Below are 17,555 nucleotides of genomic sequence, written 5' to 3' on the forward strand. Positions count from 1 at the left end.
TAGGCTTATTTTCAACTATTGTTACCAATTTCTTAAAACTAGGAATCATTGTATGAAAGATAATACATATTCTGATCTCTGCAATAGACAGGAACACTTTTATTACAGAAAATCAAAATGTTGGTGCATTGTGCTCGCCTCTGTATTGCTTGTGAACAACCACACTGACAAATGGTTATCTTACTTGATTATTTTTTTTTAAAAAGCAATATGAGATTACAAAAGGTATGTCTTTATTAGATGTCGGACTGAATATGAAGTTAAAGATCAAGCTGCAAAAGGGGATGAAGTGACTCGAAAACGATTCCATGCATTTGTACTCTTTCTGGGAGAACTCTATCTTAACCTGGAGGTGAGTACTTTTCGGTAGTGACAAAGCCTAAGAATATAAATTGATCTCAAGGGATTTGTGTTTACCGTAGCCTTCTACAACATCAGGGATGAAATGGGAGAGGAAAAAAGTCTCAGTACCTACTCATGGTAGTTGTGGTGGTAGTTGTTGTTCAGTCGCTAAGTTGTGACTAACTCTTTTGTGACCCCATGGACTGTAGCCCACCAGGCTCCTCTGTCCATGAGATTTCCCAGCAAGAATACTGGAGTGGGTTGCCATTTCCTTCTTCGGGGATCTTCCTGACCCAGGGATCAAACCCACATCTCCTTCATTGGCAGGCAGATTACTTACCACTAAGCCACCAGGGTCTGTCCTCAAATGGAACACATACACCATTCTGTCTTCCTGTTCATGGGAAGGGTGTTGGGAGATGGTTACTAAGCACTTTAAAGTCATTATATACATTTTGAAAGCCACGGTTTACATGTGATTTTAAGCTTTTGGAATACAGACAATCACACTTTTTTGAATCCTTGTTTCATAAATATTAGCACACTTAGTTTGTTGACTTTCAGATGGTGACTCAAAAGCAGCTTGTCCTACGGAGCACAAAGTTTTGAGTGAAGAGAGGAGAGATTAAAGTTTCTGAGGTTGTTTTTTTTCACCTAACTCACCCTCTGTAGTTTTTTGGTCCTGTTGTATGTATTAGTTTTCCATATAAACTGTATTTGTATGAAGTCTGCTGCTAAATTGGTGGTATACTTGAGTAAGTATATGCTTGTTGGTAGGCAACAGAAGTGCTGAATTACTTTGTAATGGGTTTGCTTGTTTTTCTTTTGACTAGTTACTCCCAGGTATAGGTATAGGGTCTTAAAACCCTGATTTGGGGACTTAGTATTGTAAATGCCACTGAAAAGACACATGAATCTACCATCAAATGTACGTCTCAGTGCATCTAGATCTTTGTCCAGTCTTGTGCCTGATTTACCATCCATTTTTACCACAGATAGCCTTAATTTAAAAAAAAAACTCATGCCTTAATCTTAGTTTATTTGATATTAAGCCAAATAAGAGCACCAATATCAATTGTGCTTTAAATGAATTGTTACTTTAAGAATGCTGTTGAATTTCCTGTGTAGAAATAATAATATGTGTAGGGAGAATGATAAAGATAAGCCATGACTCCTGCGTCTATAGTTCAAGTCAGAGAGCCAAGATACATGTTCCATTCTGATATAAATTAAAGTGTTTTAAAATAGTATAAAAAGCCAAAAAAAAGCTCTGTGTTCCCCAAAAGATATTAACTTTATAGACTAGAAACTCCTTTATGAAGCGGTAAAATTAAGAGGCTTAAATTATCCTGACTGTGTGTTTGGTTTTAACCTAAAACACTTTATTTTTCCAACATTTTGTTAAACCATTTATATATGTGTATTTTGGCATGGTTGCTTTTTCTTTTCTTTTGCCCCAAAAGATTAAAGGGACAAATGGACAGGTTACAAGGGCAGACATTCTTCAGACCGGTCTTCGGGAGTTGCTGAATGCCCTCTTCTCTAATCCTATGGATGACAACTTAATCTGTGCAGTAAAATTACTGAAGGTGGGTTTTACTTACTTTTTTTCTTAAAATTTAAAATGTTTTATCCCTCTAGTGCATAACTTAGAGGAAGGGAAGTACAATACATATACAAATTCAAGATTAAGTTATTGAAGTTAAACACTTTTTTTGTCTCTCGAATTTAAATATTGGAAGAGCAGTATATACTTACTGCTTAATATAAGCAGCAAAATTTAAAAGTAAAAAATGGAAGTTCTTCACCCTTTCTGTAAAGTCCCTTTTCTTCCTTTCCTCTGTATGTGTGCTCTCATCAGATCTTATTCTGTTGTGGTTTGTTTTTTTTTAATCACCAAATGAGAATCTTGGATTTTTGCATGGCTCTTTTTTCAGTAGCTTCCTAGTGTTGCATTGTATGCATGCGCATTGTTTATCCATTCCGTACTTGAACAGTTATTTTCAGTTTAGCCACTGCAGCACTGTCAGTAATCTTTAATTGTATCTTCATATATGCAGTTGTTTATGTAAGTTAAATTCCTACACATAGATTTGGTGGCTTAAGGAGCATGTATACCTCAATTTGATAGGTAATGCCAAATTTCCCTTCCAAATGCTTATTAACCAGAGTGTATTCCCAGCAACAGTGAACGAGCATACCTCTTTCCCCGTATCCTTAATCAGTGATGGGAGAATCAATCCTAGATTTTATTTTATCATTGTGATGAGTAAAAACCAAAACATTTTAATTTGCATTTCCTTGTGAATTTAAGCTTTTTTTGGTTTATAAGCAATTTTTTTTTCCCACAGTTTCTGTGAATTACCTGTTTCTATCCTTAACTTTTTCCTGATGAAGTTTGTGTTTTTTAAGTTCTGAGTTTCTATACATAATGGATGTTGTATATATTAAAAAGTGTTGGTTAAAATTGTATACCTATTTTAGTCATACAGCAAATCTGTATAGTCATTGGCATATAAAACCTGTGATTAAATTTCTGCTATAGTTCATTCCTTTTCCTTGTCAAGAAGAACAAAGTGTAGTGATTCTTGAATATTAGATGGTAGAAAATAATTGGGAATATTTAAGTTGCTAAATTCATCCTGTTTAAAGAATGCTTGAACTGCTAAGATCTTTTTAGAATTTCAGTACTTCATTTAATTCCTTTTTTTTTTTTTTAACTGATATTTGCTTGTTTAGTTGACAGGGTCAGTTTTAGAAGATGCCTGGAAGGAAAAAGGAAAGACTGACATGGAAGAAATTATTCAGAGAATTGAAAATGTTGTCCTAGATGCAAATTGCAGCAGGTAGGAAAAGAACTAGTATAGACAGCCAGTAGATATTCCTTGCTTTTTCTTTGGGGTGTTTTTAATCTGTTGTACTTTATCGGAATAATCTTAATAGATCCACAGAAATTTCTTCCTTTATCTATGGATTCTGCTCACCTAGCCACTTCCTTCAATTATGCTTATAAATAGAAGTTAAGATATTCCTATGGGAGTGTGAGTCCATTAAAAAAAAAAAGATCCATACTTTTAAATTCAATAAATACTTGGATACAGTACAACTGTAAATCCAGTTGGAGGTATAAAAATGTTAGCAGGATCCCACTGCCTTTGAGAACCATATATAGTCACAGTTACCTAGAACAAGTATCAAGGCTGTTTATTCCCAAAAAAGACAGCAGGAGCTAGGCAGTGGGGGTACAAGCACATAGCTTACACCTCAGTGCATGCGAGAGCAGTTTGTATCCTTTGGCCAGTGCTGGATGCTGCTGACCAAGTGTGGCTCTTAGAGGTGAGGACTGGCCCTTCAGTGGGCGGCACTGTGGGAGTCTGACCTCGATAAAGCGGAAATTGCTGCCACACACAGTGAGGCTCAGGTAAGGATCTAGAAGTGGTTCTTTGAAGTCCCTCTTCCTCCTGTGGCTTCAGGTCATCTTTTCCACAGCACCATCAGTGAGGGTCAAAGGCACACGGAGATCAGCTACCCTCCTGCGAGAGTCTGAAGGGTACTATTGCCATTGGAAGGAAGAAATTGTTCCCCAGGTCAAGGAGACGAAAGAAGTACTGACTGTAGCCCGTGGCACCAACCTTCTGGGGCCTTTTCAAGCATCTGGAAAGGGTCTCTGAAAAGGCTAACAGGGAGCTGAGCCTGCCAACTGGCATTCCCATTGTCTATGAATTGGACGGGAACATGAAGCCCAGCAAGCCTGTGCAGTTCCTAGGGCATAAGGAGACAGTGTGTAAAGCCATGGAAGCTGTGTGCCCAGGGCAAGGCCAAGAAGGAAAAGCAAGCAGCAGACTAGTCCCAAGGATACCCTCCCTGCCCCTCCCATTCCTCTGCACTTCCCCCTTGCACATGTCACAGCGACTGCATCTGTGTAAGTGGCAGCTCCGGATGGAGACTGGTGGCTCCCCATTTTGTATTAGCTATTTTGTCTATTGCACCCACTCCCTTCATACACTCTAGTTAGAACAGCACATCTGGGGCAGGGTCCTCAGTCTAAGCTGAGGGAAGCCTTGTTCAAGAAGGTCAACAGGTAGTAATTCAGGGGCATTTGTCAATGCTTTGTTTATTACAAGGCCTTGTTTGAATAATGGTAGGGTAGCCATGTTAAGGTGTGAGCAATGAGGGGAGGCAGGAGAGCCTATTTGTGTTTCCAAGGGCCAGTCCTGTACTATCCTGTAGTCAAGTGACTGCATGGCTCTAGTCATTACAGTGGGAAATGAATGTAACCTGTGATGATTCAAAGAAATATTTCTTCCCTGGCTCCAGGAGATTGGGATTGATCCTGAATGTTTCTATGTTGTCTTTATTTTTACAAAAAGTTGTATAATTAAAAACATTCTGGAGTTTCTGGTGGCAGTTTCAATATTACCACATGTGGTCATCACAAAATAAGCCATTCCTTACACCACCATGGGATAAGCTCCTTAACTTCTAAAGTGTAAGGAGTTCATGTTTTGATGTAAGTTAGAATTCCTCCCCTCCTTATTTTATGGCAGTGAAATGCCTCTTGATCAAGTCCAAGTATGTCTTTCATTGTGCCCTGATTTCTGAATCTTGTTCCAGTTGCTTGGCCTGCCACTTGGACCCACAACTCATTTGAGCGTAACTGTACCAAATTTTTTTTCCAGATCAGTATAATAAAGGAGTGATATTCATTTTTTAAAGGAGATAAATTTGTTTCATTATAGGAAATGTCTAGTAAATCAATGCATGTTAAATTTTTTAAACAAAGTTTTAAGCATCTGGGATATATTAGAGAATGGTAACGCTTGCTCACCTTAACTCATTTTTAACTTTTGTCTGCAGAGATGTAAAACAGATGCTTTTGAAGCTTGTAGAACTCCGGTCAAGTAACTGGGGTAGAGTCCATGCAGCTTCAACATACAGGGAAGCAACACCTGAAAATGATCCTAATTATTTTATGGTATGCCAGTGGATGCATTTTAAGTTTGGTTATTGCTTGAATTCAGATTCTGGTAATTTGTAGATAAGTTACATAAAGCAGAATTTAATATAACAGTTCTTCACTGACTTAGGGTCACATGGCAGCCATGGAATCCTTAGTGAAAGGGTAGACTAGAGAAATAGCCATTTAAAGGCAAGGGAAATTGATAAGGCTTGGCTTGCACTTGGGTGAATGTAGGGATTCCTTGAAGCAGTTTTTCCAGAGAATTCATGATCAAAGGCCTGTATCTCAAACTTTTACTGGCATTTTGTAGTAAATTAAGAAAATGAAAATCGTTACCAGGCCAGTGATGCTCTGAAGCTCTCAATTAGATAGGCATAAAGAAACCTTGGAGGAATGCTTTTATTATAATCCAGTCTTGGAGATGGCTTTAAAGAAAAAATGGTGGTGGGAACCACAGCTAAAAATCAGTTGACTTTAAATCACAATGCACAACAGACCAAGTCACTTAGAGTGTGACGGGAAGTAGACAGGGTTAGACATAGGAGCTGGAGACAAGGAAACAGTCATCTAAAGACTGTAGACTTTTGCAGTGAAATGGAAATGGCTGCTAGGAAGTTTTTTGCTTGTTACTGCATCATCAGTTACAGTTGAGTGACCTCAGCCATGTTCTATTAATGTGCTTTTAAAAAATCAATTCTGGAATAACATATTTTAATCACTCTTGATTCCTCCTAGAATGAGCCAACATTTTATACATCTGATGGTGTTCCTTTCACTGCAGCTGATCCAGGTATGTCATCTCAGCCATTTTCTGCCCATTTATTGGTAAGATATTGAATTACAGAAACCATACCCTCACCGGCATGAAGTTGTAGCTTTTTGAAGAATTCACATCATTGTAAAATATAGGGTAAAGTTTTGTCTCACTAGAATATTCTCACAGTTACCGTTTGGAACCACTTCAGGTTGAACATCTGATTCAGTATATAGTACCTTGTCACCTTAACAGTGAAGGATTGGAAGAATCCCTCAATTAAATGCAACCATTTTTATCTTTTCTCTTAATACTTTATTTTTAATACTCTAAACTTTCAGGTAGTTAGAATGAAAGGGAAGGATGGTTCTAGTTCACTATGTAGTCTGCAGCTTTCATTGGTACAGGTTAATACTTGCAGATACTAAGAATTGTGGATTTTATTAATAGTTGGGTCAGTTAATTAAAATCTAAATCTGTGCACACTACTCCTTCCAGAAAAGGGCCATTTGTAAAATGATTGCTTTAATTGTGGTAAACAGAACTGAACTGTGAGCAACAGAAAATTTTCCCACTTAGTACAACCTTAACAGCCAGCTTATCAGAATTTTCTCATTTGTTTCCTCTGGATTGCAGACACTGACTGTCCTATGCCTCTAGCACAGAGGTCAAAAGAACTGCTTAACTTCTCAACTTTATGAATTACAGACATAAGTACAATTTAAAGTTGAAAAGTTAAGCAGTTCTTATGACCTCTTTGGTGGTTTTTATATTGTTGAGTATTTCAAAACTGGCCACCAAAAACCTGGCCAGTTTGATTCACTGTCAAGATAATCCAATTTCACTATATCATTATATATCTTGGGTCTTTTCCAAGAAATAAAACTGTATAGATAATACTAAGCCATTTTCTGTTACTGTAATTGATCTTTCACCCTCAAGTCCAGTCCTTCCATAATGTCCCTCCTAGGATACTTACTATCCTGACGTTGGTGTCATTGTGTTGTCTTTTTACTTCATATTTCTGTAAGTTATAGGTATTAACCATACACAGTAGTATTAACCTAAAAGGTACCTTATTGTGCATGTCTTTCTGCAGCTTATTTTTTTACTCAGTATTTTTGGTTTTTGTTTGTGTTGAGATACATAAATGCCAAATGATAATCTACTGAGAGTAAACCATAATTTATAGATTCCATCCCCGTTGGGGGCCCCCCCCCCCCCCCCGGCCGTTATTTTTACAATGGGGGGGGGTGGTTCGCACTTATTACTACCCATAATACCATGCAAACAAACCTTTAAGAATCTGTGCATATAGAGAAATTTCCTTAGGGTAAAGAAGTAGAATTGTTAGATTATAGGCAATATACATCTTCAGCTTCACTAGATGTTGCTAATCTGCTTTCCGTCATGATTATACAGCTTTATATTCCCACCAGCAGCATATGAAAGTTCCTGTTTCCCATTGTTGGTAACACTATTACCAGACTTATTTTTCTTTCACCAGACCTCTTTTTCTGGTTTCTGTTTTGTTTTTATTAACCTTTTGATTTCTTTGAGAATCACCTGCTTGTGTCCTTTTCACATATCTCTATTGAATCATTTGTTTTTCTTACTGATTTGTAATTACTTACATGGTCTGGAAAGTGATCCTTAGTTTCTCCCAGTATGTGCTATCTTTGCATTTTTTTGTCTTATGTAGAAGCTTTGAGTGTTAGAGTCTTATGTGTGTCTATGACTTAGTTTCCTTACTACAGTCAAATTCTATTGTTTTCTAAACCCTGTTTGTTTAATCCATCTGGCTAACTCTTGTATGTGAGATATGGTAGGAATTAAATATTCTATAGTTTCTCATTTCAGCACAGATGATGCGTCCTCTCTTGGATAAAATATCCCTCTGTGTACCGTGTAACGCCTATAATTTTCTGTCTTATTCCTGTGTCTGTGGATCTTCGTTTGTCTTGACATCAATACTGCATTCTTTTAAAATTTTATTAATTTTCTGGCTCTGCTGGGTCTTTGTTGCTGCATAGGCTTTCTCTAGTTGCGGGGAATGGTGGCTTGTCTCTTGGCTCAGGGGTTCTAGAACACACAGGTTTAGTTGCTCCGTAGCATGTGGGATCTTCCTGGACCAGGGAACAAACCTGTGTCTCCTACATTGGCAGGTGGATTCTTAACCACTGGACCACCAGGTAGTCCCAATACTGCATTCTTAGTTATTCTAACATACTGTAAATCTTGCTGTGTCTGGTAAGACAGATTTTCCTTCTTCCCCTTACTCTTTGAAGCTGCCTTGATTCATTTTGGTTCTTCGATCTTCCTTTTTGTCTAATCTGTCTTTCCTACTTATTTCTGGTGACTCTGGAAATTCATTTTAGTTTTCAAATAGTTTTGTTTCTGAATTTTGTTCAAAGTATCTTTATCTTAAAGTTTCAAGGCCTTTTTTCTCATTATTCTAAATATGCTTAGTTTTGCTTCATATTTTAATTCTAACCCTACTGTTTCTTCTGTCATATACAAAATTAATTCTTTATATTGTGATATTTTTTGCAATCTCATAATTTAGCTTTCTTAAACTTTTGAAATGTTTTCAAACTTACTTTAAAGCTACGAAAGTAAAAACAGTGGAAAGAACACCCATCTGCCTTTTACTCAGATGTATCTCTTTGGTTAACAGTGTTTTCTATTTATAATTTGTTCTTTCCACATTCACTTTTTCCTTAAATCATTTGAAGTTACATATATTATGGCCCTTTCATGACTGCTCTAGCATTCTAACTACTGCCTGTTTTTTATGAAAAAGCCTTGTGACTTGGATTATAGGAACATGTATCCAAAGGGGAGTTTGTATTTGCTGTGTCAGGAGCCGCAGGAGTAACACTGGCTTGGGAAATAAATAAATAAAATATTTTTATTTTCTTGTCATAGATATTCTTTATGTGGATAATAGTAATTTGAAATGCATACCCATTGTTAAAAATTCTCTGGGGAATTATCCTTCAATTAAAAATAATTTTAAAAAATTATCTAGGGAACCAGTTTCTTCACAGTTCTTCTGTCCTGATTCCAAACGCAGGCAAGGACAGTCAAGCTTCTTTTCCATCTCCCTTTACAACTGAAGTTTTTCATTTTTTTCTTGGTTCACCTTTTGCTTGAAATACCAGTTCTTTGTCCTGGGTTTGTGTAGGTGAGATGGACGTGGGGCATGAATTCCATCTCCCTGTTTCACGTGGACTCAAGACCTTGCCTTCTGACCGTCTGTGGGTTTTAAAATCCAGGCTCTTTGTTCCTAAGACCGCTTGGTCTACCAGCCTCCCAGCCGTAAGAGTTATGTCATCTGGTGACGTGAGCGGGTGTGTGTGTGAGTGAGTGAGTAAATGTGAACTCATTCATACATTTAAGAGAGTGTTTTATCTGTTGCTTTATTTATTGCAGGACCGTCTTATAGTTAAAATTATCTCAAATACCAAGATTGGATATCAAAAATATCACTAGCCCTTTGAACTGGAATTAGTTTTATAGAGACTGACAATCTTGGAAAAACATGGTCTCTGTCAAGTTTAATGTAATTATATCATCCTCTTGAAATTTGAGGTAGCTGTTCACAAGAAACTGACTGTAAGATAACTAGTTCTAATATACACTGACCCATTTTACTAATAAGGGGTAAGGGCTTTATACATACTTGTTCATCTTAAAAGATACTCAGTAACTCTGCCTAAGACATTGGCAGATAGAGAGCCATAATACCACCTTCTTACTGCCTTAGAAAGCCCAACCAACGGAAAGCTCCTGTTACTGCTAAGTCGCTTCAGTCGTGTCCGACTCTGTGCGACCCCACAGATGGCAGCCCACTAGGCTCCTCTGTCCCTGGGATTCTCCAGGCAAGAGTACTGGAGTGGGTTGCCATTTCCTTCTCCAATGCATGAAAGTGAAAAGTGAAAGTGAAGTCACTCAGTCCTGCCCGCCTCACAGCGACCCCATGGACTGTAGCCCATCAGGCTCCTCCGCCCATGGGATTTTCCAGGCAAGAGTACTGGAGTGGGGTGCCATTGCCTTCTCCGAGGGGAAAGTTGGTATAGCTGAAACACTTACCAGGTATCCACCTTCCATCTATCTCTAAGAGAGAGGGAAGAAAAGAAAATCTCCTCTACTCAGAACATTTGCTAGGTTAGCCTCCTCTGAGAAACTTTGAGCAATGATGGCTCTTACCTGCTAGCCAGATAGCTGAGGAATAATGGAGCCAGAAGCTAGGAGGATCAATTGAAATCCCTCCTTGTGGAAGGACAAACAGCAGTATGGAAGAAACAAGTTAGGACAATATCTTTTCTGATGGAAAGAAACAGAGAATGTAAACAGCACACACATGGTTGTGAAGTGTACTCTGATATGTTCATAGTGGCTTTGAGTCCCATCATATATTTAGAGGAATATTATACTGTTCACCTCTGAACTGCACAGGTCTGTGTCTATGTGATTTTTTTCACTAAATGTGTACTACAGTACTTATGTAGGGTTAGCTAAATCAACAAATACAAAGGAACCGTGTATAAGGAGGGCCAACTAAGTTACATACGGATTTTTGAGAATGTGGAAGGTCAGTGACCAATAAGGGTTAATTGTATAATTTATGAGCACATGGTGTACAGGGGAGAGAGAAAGCAAACCAGTTAGAATGTAAGTTGTGTAAAAGATATTCTTAAATATGTAAATGGAACCTTAACTGCTATTTAAATATATCTACTTAAAAATCATAATATTAAAAACAAAATTTAGGGGTAACTTGGCTGTTTCATACAAATATTTTTAGTATTAAAATTTTTTATTTTTTATAGATTACCAAGAGAAATATCAAGAGTTACTTGAAAGAGAAGACTTTTTTCCAGATTATGAAGAAAATGGAACAGATTTATCAGGGGGTGGTGATCCGTAAGTTCTTCAGATCCTTTTTTTGTTTTGAGGGTTTGGTTTTTTTTGGATTTTTGTTTTCATTTTTCTGTTTGGCCATGTGATGCAGATTGCAGGCGAGATCTTAGTTCCCCTGCAGGGATTGAACCCATCCCCCCTGCAGTGGAAGTATGGAGTCCTCAAAACTGAACTGCCAGAAAATTCCCATCTTTAGCTGCTTTCTTTGTGAATTCCTGTGGCCATAGTTTGTGGATGGAGTTTATAGACTAGAAAAGATGATGAAAGAATATGCATTTTGATTTAATGATGTTAAAGTAGTATATATGTAGTTACTTACTAGAAATTTTCAGAAAATCATATTAGAGAAAACAATATGAAAATTAAATATAGTTAAGGTGAAAAAACTATTAATGTAGCATATTCAAACAGTTTTTATAAAATAGATTCTATTAACTTTAATACTATAAGATCTTGGGCAAGTTCTATGCCTTTTTCTCCATCTATTGAATAGGAATAGTAGTACCCCTCCTTGAATTTTTTTGAGACTTCAATGAGATACATAAACAACTTGGAGTAGCTGCCTGGCACACAGTAAAAGTCTCAAAGCTTGGCTGTTAAGGGATTAAAGTTAAAACACAGATAACTATATGAAAATGTTTGGACTGATAGACATATAAGACATATAAATTATAGTCCTGTATCCCATATCTCAGTCTTTACCTGCCATTCTTTATGACAAAAGAAACTTTTATTGTATTGCTCACTTATCATTAGATCGTACTACATTTGTATATAGAAAGACCAGGAACTTGAGGTTTAGTCCCAGTTCTGTTAACAATTCATGTGAATTTGAACAGGCTACTTAGATTCTCCTCTTCATAAGCAGAGGGCAGAAATAAATCCGTGACTTCAGTGTTTCTTATCCCATCTCATGTATTGTAGGTTTAAAAAAAAAAAAAAAAAAGAATCACATTTATTCTTTCTCCGGGTAGTGACATTTTAAATATAAGTCTGATTTTCTGATAGTGTCATACTTTTATATACTAGCTTAATAGAGAAAAATACAGGGATGTGCTTCCAAGCACAGTTAGGAAGGTTCAACCCTGCTGAGAGCACCAGTGGAAACTGAAAGTTGTCCTTCCATTAAATGTCAGGTTATCCTCTACAGTTTAGCTTGGTAAGCGTTATAGTCTCTTTGCCCTAATGAACTTGAGGCATGAGGAAAGGAGGAGAAAGACCCATCAGCAATTGGTAGGACTGGCAAAATAATTTGTCACGTGTTGGTGGAAAGGGTCCTGGGGGTGGGGAGATACACACTTTCATGACTTAGTATCTTAGACATTTTCTGAATTAAAAAATAAATAAACCTCATCTGTGCTGCTTTCACAGGTACTTGGATGATATTGATGATGAGATGGACCCAGAGATAGAAGAAGCTTATGAAAAGTTTTGTTTGGAATCAGAGCGTAAGCGAAAACAGTAAAGTTAAATTTCAGCATATCCGTTTTATAAAGCAGTTCAGGTTATGGTGATTTAGCAGAACACAGGAAAGCAAGAAAATGTGTCACACTTATACCAAATTAAGGATGTTGAGTTATGTTACTAATGTATGCAACTTTAATTTTGTTTAACATTCTCTGCCAAAATAAACTTTATTCCCTATAACTTAAAATGTGTATATATATAAAATAGTTTATTATGTACAGTTAATTCCACTGTTTTGGCTGCAATAAAATCGATTTTGAAAAAAATGAAAAATGTTGAAAGTAAATTTTGCTAGCTGGTTAGTAGCTTATCCTTACATTCTACTTTTCTTGAGGGAAAAATTCTTTGCCTGGAAATACATATAACTGCAAAATGTAGCATCCTTTCTTAGATATGATTATTATAGCTTTCACTTAGTTTTACATTTAGTCTCAATGAATTGAGTTTCAAATATGAATCACAATCACAAATATCTTTAGGACTTGAAGTCTTAGAAATGTCATTAACAACTGATTTACATGTCCAGATGCTATTTGATACCAAGGGCTTTTAAAATGGCATTTTAAAAAAAAGAACTCCCAACTAAACAAGATCTTCACTGAAGATTTGTTGCAGTTCTAGAATTTTTTTTTAACCTAACCTCATTACTCTAAAAACCTAGAATATTATTCTGCTTCATTTATATGGCTTTCTCATTTTTGTTTTATAGCATAAGTTGCATTGACTTTTTTACTAGAGAATTTTACTAGGTCTTTGTCACTCAAGTTTTCATCTGCTTTATAATCGATAAACCTTGAACCACTTTTCTAATACTTTTACTATAATGTGGTACCACCTCAGCCCTACCTTAGTAATATTTTTACCTATGTCAAAAATCTTTTTCCAACTAACTAAAACTTATGTACAAAAAGATTGCTTGTAAATATGCATGTAAATAGTTCTGTTAATAACCCACTGTTTTACATTTGGTACATCTGTGTCTGCTAATTCAATTAGCTTTCTCACTTTTTGGCTTGTTTGTTTGGTCTGGATTAAAATTAGACTTTAAAAATAAAATTTAAATAGTTTTGTTTCCTCTAAGTTTTTGGAGTAGTATCCTGGAATTCTAAAGAATTTCTGTTGAATTTTTTTACATGACATCATAAAATTAAGATTTGAAATCAAACTACTAGGATAGAAGATATTCAATGTCTGTTGAAATGAGTTTCAATAAACATTCACATCTACTTGGAAAAACTAGCAATTATGAAATGTAAACTGTTAGTGTTCTTATTGTAAAAGGCAAGTATATATGTAATTGGGGTTTTTGAAATTTGTAATAGAATTTTTTTCAAAATGGTGGCTAACATGGTGGCTATTGCCTCAATCTGAAGTTCTCTGAAGGTTGTGCTCACTGAATGAATCTCAGGGATGAGGGGAAGGGCGTGTAGGAAAAAGGCTGGACATTAGGCTGGGGCCAAGAATATGCTCACTGAATATACTTTAAACTTTGTGCAGTTACTCTGTGAATAACCACCCAGTTTTATCTAAATGTTACCAATATGCTATGCTTACAACAGCTAGCAATAGGATCAGTATGTTCCAGTTACTGGTGCTACTTAAGTAACCGGCCAGACTATAACCATTTTATCATGCTCATGTTTCTGTGGCTTAGGAATTTGGACAAGGTACAAGAAGGGGTACTATTTTTCTAGTCTGCAACATTTGGAAAAAGTAAGGTCTAGGGATGGATGGCTAGAACAGCTGGCTGCTGTAATCTTTTAGTTGTCTTCATGCACATGGCTGATGACTGGGCTGAGGCCATCCTTGACCTGAAGCACCTACACCTGGCCTGTCCACGTGGCTTAGACTTCTCACAACATGGCAGCTGGTTAAGAGGGGGCATTACAAAGACCCAGGAAGAAGCTGCATTCAGAAGTTGCAAGCAGCATTGCTTCTGCTACAGTCTCTGGGTTCTGAATAGCTTGCTAAAAAGCCATATCAGATAGGAGGCCTTCAAGGAACGTGTGGACATGTTTTAAATACTGAAAGGAAGAGGTGGCCTTTAGGATTGCCATGTCTTCCACAGAATTTACAGATCCGTACATCCTTTGTAACAGGGATTATTAGTACAAATCTTTAATGAGCAAGGACACAAAGGTGCTAGTGAATGTTAGTCTTGTAACAAAGTACAAACATTAGTCTTGGAAGTCGTGTCATTAACTCAGACCCTCTGTCTGTATTGTCAGTGCCCTGCAGCCAGAGACTACCAGGGCCACACCTGTACCTGAATATGTTGAGTTTAGTACTTGTCAAGAGGCAGAATATCCACCATGGGGAACTGTTGCTAAGTCACTTCAGTCGTGTCCGACTATGTGCAACCCCATAGACAGCAGACCACCAGGCTCCCCGTCCCTGGGATTCTCCAGGCAAGAACACTGGAGTGGGTTGCCATTATGTCAATAAGAGTGTTCAAAAGAACCTATATAGGATTGGTGCTTTGATTGGATAATTTGGGGGAGGGCCTAAGAAACTGGAGATTTGCTCTAGCCTGGATGCTGTCAGAAAGCAGGGGAATTGCATGATTAGGTATATTATTCAGTCTTATCTGTCATGAGGATAGTAGGGTATGGATTAATTTGTCATTGTTTTTTTAAATCGTCACATTAAGAGAGGATGCTTGGTGTAAAGAGTAAAAAACTGGGGGGCTGAAGGACTGAAAATCGGCTTAAACTGAAAAAGCAGCAGCCCTGCCTGTTAATCAACCTGGGAAGTCAGACACAGATAAAGCCAGCTGCAGCTTAATAGACAATGTTTTTCCCAAGGTCATAACCCCCAGTGTGTGTGTGAGACCAGGGCTTTGTTATCACTGATGCTTTCAGACCTGCTTTGCAGTTCTCATCCATCTTTTGGGGGATACCCAGTTGCTAAACTGCCCTCACCTCAGGATAGCAGCCAGTCCCTTAGCTAAACCCTGTTGCTAATCCTGCTACAGAAGGAGCATCCAACCAGGAACTGGTCTCTCTCCCTTTAGAGCTTCCTCAGAATTTCTCAGCAGGAACTCAGACCTTACAACAAAGATGCCCTCCTCCCCCTGTGGAGAGCCTCATTTGAAGTATACTTTCTTGCTTACACATCAAATATTTTGTCAGACTACAGGCTTGAGCCCAGTGGTCTTTAGCTGACTAGACCCTAGCAGATACAAATCATTTAAGGGCATATACACTACTGCTGTATCGTGCCAGCCTAGCAAAATGCCGGCCCGGGACGGACTGGACACTGCTGCTGCATCCAGGCTGTGGGAGGCCATTTTCTGTTAGGTTTGTACTACTGTAAATCCATAGTCACCTTCATTTAGGCTGCCAGTAATCTGTGTTTCTTCATTCTCTTGCTCAATTCAAACCCTGTCTACTCTGTTTGCCTATTTATTCCCTGATGATTTGCTTCACAGAAAAAAAGGTCACTAGAGAGATGTTCACAAATGCATCTGAATACACTTCATCCCTCCTCCTCTTCTATAGGAAGTATCCCTCCTATTATTAAAGAACAGTTTTTCAACATGTGCTTGAACTCCATGCCCTCTCTCTCTCACAAACTCTGTTGTTACTTGGTCTGTATTTTTTTAAAAAATATTTCTCCATTGGACCTTTGCATGAGTTTGAATATGCCATTCCTCTCATCAAAAGAAATCTGGCCCTCACATTTCTCCCCAATAACAGTCCTGTCTCTGCTTCCTCATTAGACTTCCCAAGTATTCTTTTTTTTTCCATTCTCTTACCTATTTGCTCTTCAAACCCACTGTATATTCTGCCACTAGTATATACAACAATCCTTATTACAGTCCATGATGACATCCGTGCCATTTAATTGAATAAATATTTAATTGTTTAGCTTGTTCTCTAGGCAATATCTGACACTGTCAATACCAAAATTGAAAATATCCCAAGTGGCGTTAGTGGTAGAGAACCTGCCTGCCAATGCAGGAGACCCAGGAGATGCGAGTTCAATCCCCGGGTCGGGAAGATCCCCTGGAGGAGGGCACGGGTAACTCACTGCAGTATTCTTCCCTGGAGAATTCCATGGACAGACAGCGTGATGGGTTCTGGTCCGTGTGGGCTGCAAAGACAACTGAGCAACTAATACACACACACAGGCATCTAGAATACAATGGCTTGCTTCCTCCATAGCTTTGTGCTGTTTCTCAGGGTTTGGTACCAGTGTTCCTCAAAGCTGAATCCTAAGCATTCTTTTCTCATGTCAGCCCAAAGCTTCAATTAGCAGCTATAACTTTCAAATAAATATGGAGGTCAATATCACTGCTGACCTCCATATTTATTTCTAATATCCTGATTCTAGACCTTTACTAATTTGTTTCCACTGGGAGGTCTCACAAAATTTATGTCATACTATACCCTGAACTTATTCTAAACACCCACCTCTCATTGAGGGCACTGACACCTCTCTACTTTCCCCAACCAGAAACCCCTGGAATTGTTTTAACTCTTACTGTTAAGTCATCTCCAAGATTTAAGAGTTGATCTCCTAAATACTGGAACCGTGTTCTCCATTCTCACTGTCTAGTCTTGAGTCAACGTCGTCTCTGCTGTTGCTCTCAAAAGCCTTTTGAAAGAGCCACACATTGTTCTCATATCCTTCAATTCACTCTCCATTCAGCACTTGCAGGAATTTTTCTAAAGTACTGGATTGGCACACACACAAAAAAAATCCAATGCAAAAAGCACCACAAAACCCCTCTGTAGTAGACAAAATTTATATATAGGAGGTTCTTACACAGTGGAAGGGGAAAAGATGGGGGTTTGATAGGACCTAAGTTAGCAGTGTGTAATAAAACTGAGATTATAGATCATGGTTATCTGAGGTTATTACACCTGACAAAAGACTGAAGTCAGTTTGCATATCAGACTTTTTAAAATGGAGATGAGTTTAAGGCATTGTATTTTTCTCAGTCCCTCAGTGCTGCCACCTTTGTTTAAAGCCCTTGTAATAGTTTACCACTACTTTTAAGATAAAGTCCATAATTCATAAACCTGTACTGCCTATCTCTATAATCCAGTTTCAAGCTTCTCTCCACCAAGAAGAGCCTTTTTATCCTCTTTAAGTATACTT

At 37.7% G+C, this 17,555-nt stretch overlaps 1 protein-coding gene and 1 pseudogene across 4 annotated transcripts in view; both read left to right on the top strand.

Moving 5' to 3' along the window:
• PAIP1 (poly(A) binding protein interacting protein 1) overlaps positions 1–13,529 on the top strand; it is a 28,700-nt gene extending 15,171 nt beyond the window's left edge. For all 4 annotated transcript variants that reach the window (XM_019982942.2, XM_070774706.1, XM_070774705.1 and 1 more), the window contains exons 5-11: positions 241–352; positions 1,806–1,931; positions 3,082–3,188; positions 5,200–5,317; positions 6,038–6,092; positions 10,892–10,985; positions 12,354–13,529. In XM_019982942.2, the coding sequence (XP_019838501.1) occupies positions 241–352; positions 1,806–1,931; positions 3,082–3,188; positions 5,200–5,317; positions 6,038–6,092; positions 10,892–10,985; positions 12,354–12,447 (706 nt within the window). In that variant the 3' untranslated portion in view covers positions 12,448–13,529. The remainder of the gene's footprint in view (positions 1–240; positions 353–1,805; positions 1,932–3,081; positions 3,189–5,199; positions 5,318–6,037; positions 6,093–10,891; positions 10,986–12,353) is intronic.
• LOC109574651 (phosphoglycerate mutase 1-like) lies at positions 3,376–5,201 on the top strand (annotated as a pseudogene).
• Positions 13,530–17,555: the final 4,026 nt, after the last annotated feature.

The sequence above is a fragment of the Bos indicus genome, chromosome 20, assembly GCF_029378745.1.
Source record: "Bos indicus isolate NIAB-ARS_2022 breed Sahiwal x Tharparkar chromosome 20, NIAB-ARS_B.indTharparkar_mat_pri_1.0, whole genome shotgun sequence".
NCBI classification, from domain to species: domain Eukaryota; kingdom Metazoa; phylum Chordata; class Mammalia; order Artiodactyla; family Bovidae; genus Bos; species Bos indicus.